The 14,897-nt window shown below is 47.2% G+C and overlaps 1 protein-coding gene across 1 annotated transcript in view; it reads right to left on the minus strand.

Moving 5' to 3' along the window:
- Nucleotides 1-13,486, minus strand: part of LOC124595383 (proteasome subunit alpha type-7-1) — a 40,699-nt gene extending 27,213 nt beyond the window's left edge. The window contains exons 1-2 of the mRNA XM_047134100.1: nt 13,287-13,486; nt 12,847-12,973 (exon numbers count right to left, since the gene is read on the minus strand). Coding sequence (XP_046990056.1) covers nt 12,847-12,973; nt 13,287-13,388 — 229 coding nt within the window. The 5' untranslated portion in view covers nt 13,389-13,486. The remainder of the gene's footprint in view (nt 1-12,846; nt 12,974-13,286) is intronic.
- Nucleotides 13,487-14,897: the final 1,411 nt, after the last annotated feature.

A 14,897-nucleotide genomic window follows, 5' to 3' on the forward strand; every position in this document is an offset into this window, starting at 1 on the left:
CGGACAACCCGACCGGGGCCGACGTTCTGGGAGATGGACGACAGACTGCGGGAACAGGAGACGATAATTTGGATGCCCGGGCAAGCTAAAAACATGGGCAGCATAAGCAGCCAGTAATTGTTGGTGTCGTAACCGCAGTGGAGGGACACCTGCCTCCACAAGTATGCTGTACACAGGGCTGGTCCGGAAAGCACCACTGGCAAGGCGTATCCCGCTGTGGAGGATGGGGTCCAGCATCCGCAACGCAGATGGGGATGCTGAGCCATAATCCAGACGGGACTGGATTAACGCCTGGTAGAGCCGTAACAGGGTAGATCGGTCGGCGCCCCAGCGAGTGTGGCTCAAGTATCGCAGAGCATTTAGATGCTGTTTAAGCTGCCGAATATGAGGCAGCCAAGTCAACCAGGCATCAAAAACCACACCCAAAAACCTATGTGACTCCACCACAGCAAGAAGTTCGCCATCAAGACAAAGCCGCGGCTCCGGGTGAACAGTGCATCGCCGGCGGAAATGCATAACGCAGGTCTTGGCCGCCGAAAACTGGAACCCATGAGCTACGGCCCAAGACTGCGCCTTACGGATAGTGCCCTGTGGCTGACGTTCAGCAGCTGCAATGCCAATAGAGCTGTAGTAAAGGCAGAAGTCGTCAGCATACAGGGAAGCGGAGACAGAATTTCCCACCGCTGCAGCGACCCCGTTTATTGCAATTAAAAACAGGCAGACACTGAGGACAGATCCCTGTGGTACCCCTTTCTCCTGGGCTTGGGAGGAACTATGGGAGGCCGTGACTTGCACGCGGAAGGTACGATACGACAGAAAATTTCGGATAAAGATCGGCAGAGGGCCCCGAAGACCCCATTCATGAACCGTAGAAAGGATGTGATGCCGCCATGTCGTATCGTACGCCCACCGCATGTCGAAAAAGACAGCGACCAGGTGCTGACGGTGGGCAAAGGCAGTACGGATGGCCGACTCCAGGCTCACCAGATTGTCGGCGGCAGAGCGGCCTTTACAGAACCCACCCTGAGACGGAGCCAGAAGGCCCCGAGACTCCAGTACCCAATTCAAGCGCCAGCTCACCATCCGTTCAAGCAACTTGCAAAGAACGTTGGTGAGGCTAATGGGGCGGTAGCTGTCCACCTCCAAAGGGTTCTTGCCTGGTTTCAGAATGGGGATAACAATACTTTCCCACCACTGCGACGGAAACTCACCCTCGACCCAAATACGGTTGTAAAGGTCGAGGAGCCGTCGCTGGCAGTCCACTGAAAGGTGTTTCAGCATCTAACAGTGGATGCTATCTGGCCCAGGAGCGGTATCAGGACAAGCAGTGAGGGCACTGTGCAATTCCCACTCACTGAATGGAACATTGTAGGATTCAGGATGGTGGGTGCGAAAAGAAAGGCGCCGACGTTCGATCCGCTCTTTAATGGAGCGGAAGGCCAGTGGGTAATTGGAAGAAGCAGAACTCAGAGCAAAATGCTCTGCCAAGCTGTTGGTAATTTCGTCGGAGTCTGTACAAACTGCTCCATTCAGTGAGATTGCAGGGACGCTGACAGGGGTTCGATAGCCATAGAGGCATCGGATCTTGGCCCAGACCTGCGATGGAGAGACATGGAGGCCAATGTTGGACACATACCGCTCCCAGCACTCCTGCTTGCTTTGGTGGATAAGGCGGCGGGCCCGTGCACGCAGCCGTTTGAAGGTGATGAGGTGTTCAATGGAGGGATGTCGCTTGCGACACTGTAGCACCCGCCGGCGATCTTTAATCGCCTCAGCGATCTCAGGCGACCACCAAGGCACAGTCCTCCTCTGAGAGGACCCAGAAGAACTGGGAATGGAAGATTCTGCAGCAGCTACGATGCCGGTGGTGACCAAGTGAACCACCGCATCCATGGCATCCTGAGAGAGAGGCTCAACTGTGGCAATGGAGGAGAACAAGTCCCAGTCAGCCTTATTCATAGCCCATCTGCTAGGGCGCCCAGAAGAGTGACGCTATGGCAGTGACAGAAAGATCGGAAAGTGGTCACTACCACACAGGTCGTCATGCACTCTCCATTGGACAGAAGGTAACAGGCTAGGGCTGCAGATCGAAAGGTCGATGGCGGAGTACGTGCCATGCGCCACGCTGAAGTGAGTGACGGCACCATCATTTAAAATGGAAAGGTCGAGCTGTGCCAGTAAATGCTCAATTGTGGCGCCTCGACCTGTTGCCACTGACCCACCCCACAGAGGATTATGGGCGTTGAAGTCGCCCAGTAACAAGAAAGGTGGCGGCAATTGGGCTACCAGCCCAGCCAGGACATGCTGTGGGACATCACCATCCGGTGGAAGGTAAAGACTGCAGACGGTAACAGCCTGTGGCGTCCACACCCGAACAGCAACAGCCTCTAAAGGTGTTTGTAGAGAGACAGACTCGCTGTGCAGAGAGTGAAGGACATAGACGCAGACGCCACCAGACATCCTTTCATAAGCTGCCCGGTTCTTATAATAACCCCGATAGCCACGAAGGGCGGGGGTTCGCATTGCTGGAAATCAAGTTTCCTGAAGAGCAATGCAGAAGAAAGGGTGAAGGCTGATAAGTTGTCGGAGCTCAGCTAGATGGTGGAAGAAACTGCTGCAGTTCCACTGGAGGATGACATTGTCCATGGCTGAGAAAGGCGTGAAGGGACTGGGAAGGCAATTTACGCCACTTGTTCACTCACTGCCACTGATTCAGTACCCGCGCGAGTGACATCCATGGCGTCTGAGGGACCGGCGAGATCCAGGTCTTCAGCAGATGCCAGAATCTCGACCTCGTCCTCAGACGCTGAGCTTGTAGGAAGCGGTGGGATGGGTGCCACCGCAATGTCGGGATTCTTGGGTACCTTTTCCTTTTTCGGCTTATCTCGCTGTGCCTTCGGTGGTTCAGGCTGGGAGGGCTTCACTGGGTCAGTCTCAGGGACGGACGACGACCGTGAGGCCCTACGACCAGGGACCGGTGGGTGTTTGAGCCACTTGCGGGTGTCCGCTTGTGTACCGGTTGGAACTTGCGAAGGGAGGTCCCCAAGGGACCCCTTCCTGGCGAGAGGAGCCGAAGAAGTTGTACGCTTCTCCGGCTGGGAAGGGGGAACTGATGTCCCCGATGGTTGGGGGGGCGTTGCTCCTGAAGTAGATGGAGCAGGAGCAACAGGGAGTTTAGTGCCCCCCACCATCAACCTGGAGGTACCTGGAGGGGAAAGTGTGGGAACCACAAGTGAGGTGAAGATGAGAGTGGGATGGGGATGGGGTGAGTCAGAGGTGGGGGAGGGGGGGGGGGGGAAGGATGTAAGAGAGGCAAAAGTAGAAGAAATCAACACTGGGTGGAGGGGGTCATATTTTTGGCAGGCCTCTGCATAAGATAAACGGTCCATGGACTTTTACTCTTGAATCTTCTTTTCTCTCTTGTAAACTGGGAAATCTGGCGAGCACAGGGAGCGGCAGTCATGACAATTTACACACACAGGTGGCAGAACACAGGGGCTTCCCTCATGGAGTGGGTTGCTATGGTCACCACACACAGGGTCAGCCATTCAGTGGAAAGACACATTTGCCCAAAACGCATGCACCTCGTGGGTGGCAGGTCACATCGGTCTCCGAGAGATTATCCCTCTCAAAAGACAGAATAAAGGTGCCAGTATCAGTGTGGTTGTCTTCACAACTCTTCTGCACATGTTGACCAAAATTAACGCTGCATTGCTCCAGATTAGTATGCAGTTCCTCCCCAGTTTGCAGGATGAGGTCCTTATGAAAAATCACTCTGTGGACCATATTTACAGAATGGTGAGGGATAACAGACACTGGGATGTCATCAGAATGATCATAAGCACGAAAGGCTGCAGACTGGGCAGCAGAAGAAGCGTTGATCAACAGGAAGCCCAATTGCGTCTGAGACACTCCACTTCGCCAAACTTGTCCACAATATTCTCCAGAAAAACAATGGCTTTATGGTGGTGAATGTGTCCCCATCCACCAGACCAGGTGGTGAGGAAAGTTTCATCCCAAGATGGTAAAGCTTGGCCCTTCTTCTGCAAGTTCATAAATAGTGGCATTCAATGATCCGCTACCACTCAAAGAGACAGCCATTTGGGAATGGCCAGCTTTTTGCAGGTTGACACAATTCATGCGCCAAGCATCTGCCTTGATACCAACCACTCTGATCAGGACCTCTCCTGAAGGGCGCCACAGCAATGGCCATCTGGCACGATGGCCACTGCCAGGAGTTCCAATGCTCCAGGATGACAAGCAACCACTCCTTGGCAAAAATGGGGAGGGAACAGCTCAGGTATCAGTAGTGTGATTCCTGTATCGTCAGGGGGCTCAGCCAAATGGGTACATAACAGCCCCACCACACAGGTTGGATAAATGCGCTTGTCACCTACTGTGGCAGAGAGGAGGGAGGGGGAGGGGGGGCGGGCTACAGTGGGGAAGGAAGAAACAACAGCATCCCGAAACTCCCATAAAATTCGGCGGAAAAAACAATGGAACACCATCGGGGGAACGGAGTGTTTTGAACGTCGGTGGAGATCCATCCTAATCCGGGGCAGAGGAACTAATCATTGGGGGTGTTGGGGAGGGAATGTGGGAGACAGGACAAAGAAGGAAACTGAAAATCACAGCGAAGAGATGCAAGGCAGAGCCCAACTGGTAAACCTGCCCGAGGGCGCAAATCACGTGGGTGACATCCTTGGTCAGGGAATAGAATAGAATAGGAAGAATAAGTGGGAGAGGAACGGACAGCGATTGCATAAGAAACCAGAAGCTGTGACTGCCAAACAGAAAAGGGGAGGGGGGATCCCAGCTTCAACCAGGAGACTATCAACAGGGCTAGTAGGGAAGGCACCGGCGGATCGGATCCATGAGGCGCAGTGTAGAAGGAACAGCCGAAGCATAAACTTGACAACCCTAGTCCAAGTGAGACAGCACTAAAGCACTATAAAGGTGGAGAAGAGTGGAACGATCCGCACCCCAAGAAGTGTGGGCAAGGAAGCGAAGAACATTGAGTTTACAGAAGCATCCTATCTTCAGAAGTCTGATACGAGGCACCCAAGTAAGCTTGTTGTCGAAAAGAAGACCCAGGAAACGAAACTGTGGGACCACAGGTAACGGTTGTGCATCGAGGTAAATGTCTGAATCGGGATGGACCGTAGTACAGCGAGAGAAGTGGACCACCTGCGATTTTAAAGGAGAGAATTGAAACCCCTGTGAGAGGGTCCATGCAGAGGCACTCCGTATAGCACCCTGGAGTTGCTGCTCTGCAGAGGCACTCTAAGAGGAACTAACCCAAATGCAGAAATCATCCACATATAGAGCAGGGGTGACCAAAGGACAGACAGAGGCTACAAGTCCAAAATACAGAACCCTGTGGGATGCCATTCTCCTGGGTCCGTGTAGAACTAAAAACAGTACCAACCCAAACCCTGAACGACCAATGGAACACGAACTGCTGGATAAAAATCGAGAGTGGGCCCCGAAGACCCCACTTCTGAAGTGTAAGTAAAATATGATGGCACCAAGCCATATCATAGGCCTTGCGAAGGTTGAAAAACACAGCAACCAAATGGCAGTGCTGAGGAAAAGCCTGCCAAACTGCAGATTCCAATCAAAGTAAATGATCGATTGGAGACCATCCCTCTCTGAAGCCACACTGGTAAGGGGATAATAGATCCCGAGAGTAGGGGAGCCAATTGAGCCGACGGGCTACCACCCGTTCAAGTAACTTGCAAACAACATTTATCAGACTAATTGGCCGATAGCTTTCGACAAACAGGGTGTTCTTACCAGGCTTAAGGATGGGAACCACGATGCTATCCCTCTATTGAGAAGGGACGTCACCCTGGAGCCAAGTACGGTTAAACACCCGGAGAAGATGTCATCACTGTGGAGCATTGAGATGCTGAAGCAATTGGTTACTAATGGAGTCTGGGCCAGGGGCCGTATCATGAGAAGAAGTAAGTGCGGAAAGAAGTTCCCATTCAGTAAAAGCTCCGTTGTAAAATTCTGACTGACAAGGGGTAAAACATAAGGCGGAAGCTTCGACCCGCTGTTTTGGATGAAGGAAAGCAGCCAGATAGGAGGGTGATGCTGATGCTATTGCAAAATGGGTCGCAAGGTGTTCCACGAGAATCAATGGGTCCGTGCAAAGGCCATCCGGGAGGGCAAGGCCCCGGAGGGTAGACTGCCGATGGCAACCTTGGAGAGAGCAAAGTATAGCCCATACTGTAACATAAGGACAGTAGAACCAAGGGAAGAAACAAAGCATTCCCAACACACTCATTTGCTCCATTTGATTAAGTAATGGGCTTTGGCGTGAAGGCGATTAAAGGTAATAAGATTGGCAGCAGATGGGTGTCACTTAAGGTGTTGCAAAGCTCAACGGCGATCAAGGATGGCAATGGCCGTAATCCACCACGGGACTTGCCGGTGGCAAAATGGTTCAGATGATCGTGGGATAGCAAGGCTAGCAGCGCGAACAATCGCATCAGACACGTCACGTAGGACATCATCAATACGACCCAACAAAGAGGGAGAAAAACTGACCTGTGCAGTATATAGAGGCCAATCCGCGTGTTGGAAGGACCAAGGAGGTAACCTGCCCATCGGGGAGTGGGAAGGGAGCGAGAGAATCAACGAGAAGTGGTCACTATCGCAAAGGTCGTTGTGTGGTGACCAGTGTAATGAAGGGAGGAGGGAGGGAGAAGAAAGAGAAAGATCAATGGCAGTAAAGGTACCATGAACGGCACTGAAATGGGTAGAGGAGCCATCATTAAGAAGGCACAAGTCGTGGTCTGCAATAAACTGGTCTATGAGAAGACCCTGACTAGATGGAAATGTACTACCCCACAAGGGTTGATGAGCATTAAAATCCCCGAGAAGGAGGGAGGGAGGAGGAAGTTGCTGAAGAAGGGCTGTTAAGGCAGCAGATGTAAGAGCCCTGTCAGGAGGGAGATAAAGACAGCAAATTGTGACCTCAGAGTCCAGGTGGACTTTAACAGCAACTGCTTCCAATGTAGTTTGAGGGGAAATCCATGTGCTAGGAACACCTGCATGGACCAACGTACAAACGCAACCAGAGGCCCGCAAGGGGCCGACCCAATTTTGACAGAAAACACGCAAACTACGGAGGGTCGGTGAGTGATCATCAGTAAAATGAGATTCCTGTAGAACCACCACAAGCTGCAGAGTAAAACGAAATAAGGGATTTCAACTCTGGAAGGTGACGGTAATATCCATTACAATTCCATTGGATAACCATAAAATGATGATTCAAATGGGGGGTGAGGAGATTAAAGCCAGTCATGCAGCCGGGTCACTGACAAGGAGGGGGTGACATCCATAACAGCAGGTCAGAGTCAGGTTGCGAAGTTGGGGATGAGACCCCTGGCGGCACCGAAGGCTCCTTGCCCTGGGACTTATGTTTCTTCTTCTTTTCTGTTTGAGATCGAGGAGGGCTGTGCTGCAAAAAGGAGCCAGCTGCAGCAAGATCTGGAAAAGAAAGAGAGCGGGCAACCTGGGGCCCACAGACCATGGTTCTCGTGGTCGTCAGACCTTTGGCCGGGAAGGGGGTCCTGGGAGGGGTGCCCTTGACCGGCAGATGCCGAAGAAGTGGGACACTTCTCTGGCTGGGGAGGGGATGTGGTGCCCGGTGGGAAGAGTGTGGGAACTGCAGGGAAGGGGTTTGGGAGTGGGGTAAGGAAGAGGGAAGATGTAACTAAAGCATAACTAGACATCATTGGGACAGGATGAAGATCTGCATACTTCTCATGAGCCTCAGTGCAGGTTAGATGATCAAAGAACTTATACTCCTGTATCTTCTTTTCCTTCTTATAAGCCGTGCAATCCGGTGAACGTGGAGAATGACTGCCACGAAAATTAACACACACAGGAGGGGGAACACAGGAAACCCCCCCTCATGGAGTGGACGTCCTCAGCCACCACAGAGAGGGGTCTGTGAACAGTGGGAAGACGTGTCCAAAACGCAAGCGCTTAAAACGTCTCATTGGTGGTGGGATGTACGGCTTCACATCACATCAATAAACCATAATCTTGACCACCTCAGGGAGGTTATCCCCTTCAAAGGCCAGGATAAAGGCACCAGTATCAATGTGATTGTCCTTCGGGCCCTTCTGAACATGCCGAACAAAGTGAACATCCTGCGGTCCTAGATTGTCCCCAAGTTCCCCATCAGTTTGAAGGATGAGGTCCCTGTGAAAAATTACACCTTGAACCATATTCAAAGACTGGTGGGGGCTGATGGACACAGGAATTGTGCCAAGATGGTCACAGGCACGAAGGGCCTCAGAATGGGCTGCTGAAGCACTTTTGATCAACAACGAACCTGACCGCATCTTGCTCAGATGGCCCACTTCGCCAAACTTGTTTTCAATGTGTTCCACAAAAAATAAAGGTTTGGTATTGGTGAAAGTATCCCCATCAGTCCTGCTGCAAACCAGATAGCAGGGGAAAGATTTCGGCCCTAGCCAATGAGCCGGACCCTCCTCCCAGGGGGTAGCCATGGAGGGGAAGACCGAAGAGGCAGCACTAAAAGTATCATTTCCATTCAAAGAGATGGCCATAGAAGAACGGCCAGAGTTCTGGACCCATATGTGTTTCATCTGCATAGAGTCCGCCCTGATACTACCCACTCTGATCAGGGGCTCTTCCCAAGGTCACCACCCAGCCACAGCAAGGACCCTCTGGCACGGTGGCCATTGCTGGGAGTTCTGATGCTTTATGATGACAAGCAACCATTCCTAGGCTTACATGAGGTGGTCACAGCTCAGGTATCAGAAGTGTGATCCCTGTGTTTTCACGGGGCTCAACCAAAAGGGAACATAGCAACCCCACCACACGGGCTGGCTATCTACCCTAGCATCAGACAACGACGTGAAGGAAAAGATGGAAGGAACTAGGAGGGAACACACCAGAGACACTAGGTAAGGTGCTTTTCTCCAAATGGCTTACACTACGGAAGAGAAATTTAGTAATGGAGGTCAAATCCCCGATGGGGACCAGAGAATGTCAAAAGGATGAGGTAATTACTCAACAAAACCAAATCGCAAAGCAAACATAACCACGAGGATAGCGGGGCCAACATAAACAAGGACACCAAGAGAGGGAGCGGAGAGGGCGGAGGGGAAGGGGCAAGGACAGGAAAGGAGGGGAAGGGAAAGGAAATGCAGCCCGGGAAAGAAGGAAGGCTGCAATAGCTCAGGGGCCCGTGCTCGCCACGCACATACTCACAAAAGGACAGGGGGGGGGGGGGGGGGGGGAATACGGGGAACCAGGTGGATATCCAATATCCAGGTTGACATAAATCAAAACAGAGACGGGAAGGAGGGGGCAGCTGGAAAGAAGCGAGGATGGGGAGGGAGGGGCACGGTAAAGGCAATGCAGCCTGAAAAGGAAATCTGGGCTGCAATAGTTTGGGGCCCATGTGCGCCACGCACAAACTCATGAAAGAACCATGAGCCCTCTGGGGAGAAACAAACTGATGCTTCTACGGGCATGCTTCAGTCATGTGAAGGCATGAGGAATAAGCACGCAGTTTCATGTATGGTGGATGAAACAGCAACACTGTCCACACCATGGGTTTAGATCATGTAAATGTCATCAACGAATATGGATCTTAGAAAGGATTTATCGTGTTAAGTGGATATGAGGGATTTCTCTTGAAAGCACAAACATACTGGCACAGAAAGGTGTCTTTTTGAGCAGAACATGGTTAGTGAAAAGGTTCAGCAAAATCATGTGGTTTGGTGTCAGAGAAAAGTAATGCTCCATGACAACAATTTTGAGGAAGGGGAATGTTTATGTAGGTACCGAGAGAAAGTTTGCAAGAGAAAGTGACAATCACAATTCTGGTGATAAATTGAAAGAAACTGTGCAAAATATGTGGAGGAACTGATTACAACCTTGGGATGAATACTGGAAAGCTGCTGGTCAGTAAACACTATGGATCGTTCTGTACAAGCATTGTAAATATGCCACAAGTGCTAAATTAATAGAACTTGTCACCAACAGCCAGGCTGAAATTAGCTATAGACACTCAACATAAATGTCCAAATACCTAAATGCAACCATTGCTGACCATGGCATTTGCACTGACTTCGGGGAAGATTACCATATCCAGTAGCCTACAATTAAAATAAAGTTTTTCATTAGAAGAAACAAGCAATCTTGACAAATCAAAGTCACATAAAGTAATTAACTGTATCAGCCTTTTGGTGTGCTACTGTATCAAACTACAAAAAAATTTGATTTTGATTTATCTGTAATTTTGTAGCCAGGAAATCTAATACTTGGTCTGACTGGTCATTTGTTCTAGATCATTTGGCATTACTTGGGGTGCATGTGTAGTATTCTATTATGGACATGAGCTAGTTTAAACCCTAGAAAATGAGATACATTATGTGTCAACAGAAATGGAAGTGACCATTATAAATAACATTTAGAAGCAATCAAATGTGCTCTGGCCCTGGATGTTCTACCGATTGCTGCCCAGAGCCGACAGAGGCCCGTAATCCTTGATATTGGGCTCTCTGTTCCAACAGCGGGATCCATATCGTGACCCAGATGGAATTTCCACAGGGCTGAGGGGTGGAGCTTTTTCGAGCACCTAGATAAATACATCTGTTTTATTCCACCAAAACCTAAAAACTATACTTGATTTGTTGGGGCTGTTCTTACTGCTGCTAAGAATTTTATCCCTCATGAAGACAGAAAGGAACATATACCAGGATGGAATGAACACTGTGAAGAACTTTATGATGAAAATAGCTAAACTGGTGACAGCGACAGAACTGGTGACAGTGATATTGCAGATGACCTCCTTCAAAGTTTTGATGCTGCTAGAAGTGTACGATGTTATGAGATAGTAGAAAATTAAACATCTAACATTCAGGTAGAAATGCAAAGAGCCTTCTTTGAGAGGTTGGTGGAGCCTCCAATAAATGCGGTCAGAAGCCTTGTATTTCAGGTAACCAAATCGCTAACCGTATAGTTGAAACAGCTAGATCGTCCCAAGACAAACAACATACTTCCAAAATAAAATGAAACACACTTCTCTAAAAGCTCAGTGCCCAAATGAATCCAATTTCTCTTCACTATTAACACTGACTGAATTGGACGAGGCCTTGAAACAAACTAAACTCGGTAAAGCACCTGGTCTGGATAATATACACCCATAATTTCTAATAACGCTGGTAATGGTGGAAAAAATGGCTTGTCCGCTTGTTCTCCAACATCCTAGATAATCAATCACTGCCCAACGAGCTGAAGAGGACAAAAATAATGCCAATTTTGAATGTAGATAAACCAGCTGACCACCCTCAAAGTTTCAGACCAATTTCCCTTTTGAGCCGAGCCGTAGGCCTACTTATAAACTCTTGGAGAGGCTCATTTATAGTAGAATTAATGGCTTCGTTCAGGAACATATCGCAGCTGAGCAAGCAGGTTTCAGGCCACAGCATATTTGCTACGACCAGGTAATGGAACTAACAACTTTCATAGAGGCTGGTTTCCAAGGAAACATGAAGACATTGTCGGCTCATAGACCTAACAGCAGGATATGACAGTCTGGAGAGAAGAGATGATATGCAAATTACAAGAAACAATGTGATTGCGAAACACTAACTCTCATCAACATCAAAATAAACAATAGGTATTTCCACGTTTACTTGTAAGAAAATGTGGGCAAGGAAAGGAAATTAAGTAATGGTCTAGCACACTAGCCACCCTACTACTCAGTCTATATATCTCTGATCTCCCCAATACTAGGTCAACAAAATTCTGCTACAAAGACGATATTGCTGTGGTTTGTAGAACCAAATATCTCAAACAAGCTGCGACAATTCTCACATGTGATCTAACCATTATGAGCTATTTTAAAAAGTGGCAACTTTAAATCCAGTACAAGTAAAACTGAAGTATCATTCCATCTGAATAACAAACGCAGAGCTCAGAGTGAAACTTATCGCAAACACTCCTTGCCATAAGAAGTACCCTAAGTACTTAGGTGAAATTGAACAGAGTTCACATGGACAATGCAAATCATAAAAACACATTACAGATGAATGCCCCTTGCATTGATAGTGGGGGATTTGGAGTAATCTCATGAAAGTTGATGATACAGTTCTTATATGGATTAGGAACTTAGCTATTGAAATTTAGATACTTTTATAAGTAGTTCTGCTTTTCTGTATTCTCTTTGGAGGAGAGGAGATTAGTGTTTAACGTCCCGTCGACAACGAGGTCATTAGAGACGGAGCGCAAGCTCGGGTGAGGGAAGGATGGGGCAGGAAATCGGCCGTGCCCTTTCAAAGGAACCATCCCGGCATTTGCCTGAAGCGATTTAGGGAAATCATGGAAAACCTTAATCAGGATGGCCAGAGACAGGATTGAACCGTCGTCCTCCTGAATGAGAGTCCAGTGTGCTAACCACTACGCCACCTCGCTCGGTGTGTATTCTCTTTGTATACAAAACCTAATGTTATGTACTTGTATTTTTACACTGCACTTTAAGCTATACGAATAAATAAATAAAAACTACAAAAACCCATTATGCTTTATAAAATTTTTAATTTATTTTTGGCTTACTGCCACTGCACTGTGATAGTGAAGTAGTGAAATGGCAGGTCATGCTAGTGGAAACATCAACTGGAGGTAGTATTTAACCTGAATTATGCCACACCTTGTGACTTCACAGAACATATTGGCTGGAATTAATTTACGCACCAAAAACAGTATGTACAGTTTTATATTCTTTCTTTTCCATAAGACACGTAAGATAATTACACACGCGAAATAAATGTTTACGGGTTGTACACGTACCTGCAAATGCCATAACAACATGGTCATCAAGAAGGCAAATTTTCCTTACAGTTCGTTCCTCCTGCAACTTCGCAACAGACTTTTTTTCTACTCCCAAAACAACAACATCCTTTCCACGTACACCAACCTACAAACAGATAACATGTTCATCAGAAATTAGTGTGCATATTTTTAGAGGTAGGTGTGTATGTCTGAAGAGAGAGGGAAGAGGAGAGAGAGAGAGAGAGAGAGAGAGAGAGAGAGAGAGAGAGATATGTAGTGGAGATACATGTAACGCTATTGCAGTGTGTGACATCCGAGACAAATGGAAGGTTCTTTGGTTAAGGTTGTGTGGAGTCTTGTTGACTGAATGCCTATCAGTGTATAGTTACATAGATGTCAAACAACTCTGCTACACTCCGGGCTACACAGTACTATTATTTACATAATAATACACTTACAGCTGTAGAGCCTTTCCTAACTGCCTCTTGCGCGTATTCCACTTGCAACAAATGTCCATCAGGAGAAAAAACTGTGATGGCTCTATCATATCTAGAACCCATTGTATCACGACACTACTACCTTCTTCTCAACATACACCAAACCCGCTGCGTAACCGCACGAACAAATCAGCATCAAACACTGGGAAAATACACACCAAAGATGTTACATCAAAGATGAAACGTTGAAAGAGAATGTCAAAGTGACAATCTTAGGAAGCAAATCGCGCCAGTAAAACGCCTGGCTACGCTGGCGTTTCGGAGCGGAAATTAACATCACATGACCAACTCGTCTTCACGAACATCTGGCTGTACGTGTTCTACCATTCTGAAAGTACCTGCGCTTGCCAACTATAATATCGCTTGATTTTTCTCATTTCGCTTGCTCTCTTTTTTTGTTCTCGTTCTGTTTTACATTTGCTACTGGAATTTACCTTTTCTTTATATAATTCATACTAATGAAGAGATAAATACAGTAAGCTGATTCAATATGATTTAGGTTGGAGTAGGAGGAGACATGAGTACATTAAGAGGCTTACACGGGATACAATAGATTACAAATTTTATTGTCACATAACATGTTATATATAATTAAATGATTGGGACACAGGTGGCTCTTCAAGTTAAAACAGCTTTCTAATTGTAAGTATACAGAACTATTTACAGCTGTTTTTTAATTTTAAGTACCACAAAATGATTTAATACAACCATGTTGAAAATATAGTTAAATTAAGAGAAAAATATTTAATTAAAGTACTTCTTTTGAATGAAGTATAGTAAAATTAATTTTCAGGCATAGTTATTTGTGACAATCAGTCATAAATTCTTCTTCACATTAATAATATTTGTTTATGGGTACTTTTTTAAAATGAAGTCAAAAATAATTCTGTTGAAGTATGATCGAGCCCAATTGATCAGCTCTGTCAGGAGGGTCAATATGGAGCTAGATCAGCTGCTTCAGGCCTCTATTTTGTCAGGCATAGGTTTGATTCCTGTTGATGGTATAGGTAGGTAGGACTTAACAAGACATGAAATGCATCTAAATAGGAAAGAGAATGGTAAATTGTCTGGGATGATAGCAAAATCTTTAAGGGGGGGGGGGGGGGGAGGGGTGCTGAAAATCATAGGAGTGCCTCTTTTTTAAGCTGAGCTCAGTGTCCAATCATCCAACATTGATTGAAATTAAGTTTAATGAGAAGCTCAGACAGGCAGGTACTAGAGATGTTAAAATATTACGAGATTCTCATAAAAATACAGTGAAAAATAATTTCAGTATGTCAAAGATTGTCAATACAAGCAAAGTGAAAAATAATGTTAGTATATTGCATCAGACTATCAGGGGATTAAAAAACAAAGTAGATGAGCTTCTTGTTTGTTTAGAATATTTAGAAACTGAGGGTGCAATAGATGTAGTGTGCCTGTCTGAACATCATAGTTACAGGTATGGAAATGGTAAATGTAGGTGGATATAAGCTTTCAGCACATGTAACTAGAGAGGAGGAGTTGCCATGTATGTAAAAATCTGTCTTAGTGTGAAAAATTTGGAAATAAAAAAAAATTGTGTAGAGGAAC

This window comes from Schistocerca americana, chromosome 2 (genome assembly GCF_021461395.2).
Source record: "Schistocerca americana isolate TAMUIC-IGC-003095 chromosome 2, iqSchAmer2.1, whole genome shotgun sequence".
Lineage (NCBI taxonomy): Eukaryota > Metazoa > Arthropoda > Insecta > Orthoptera > Acrididae > Schistocerca > Schistocerca americana.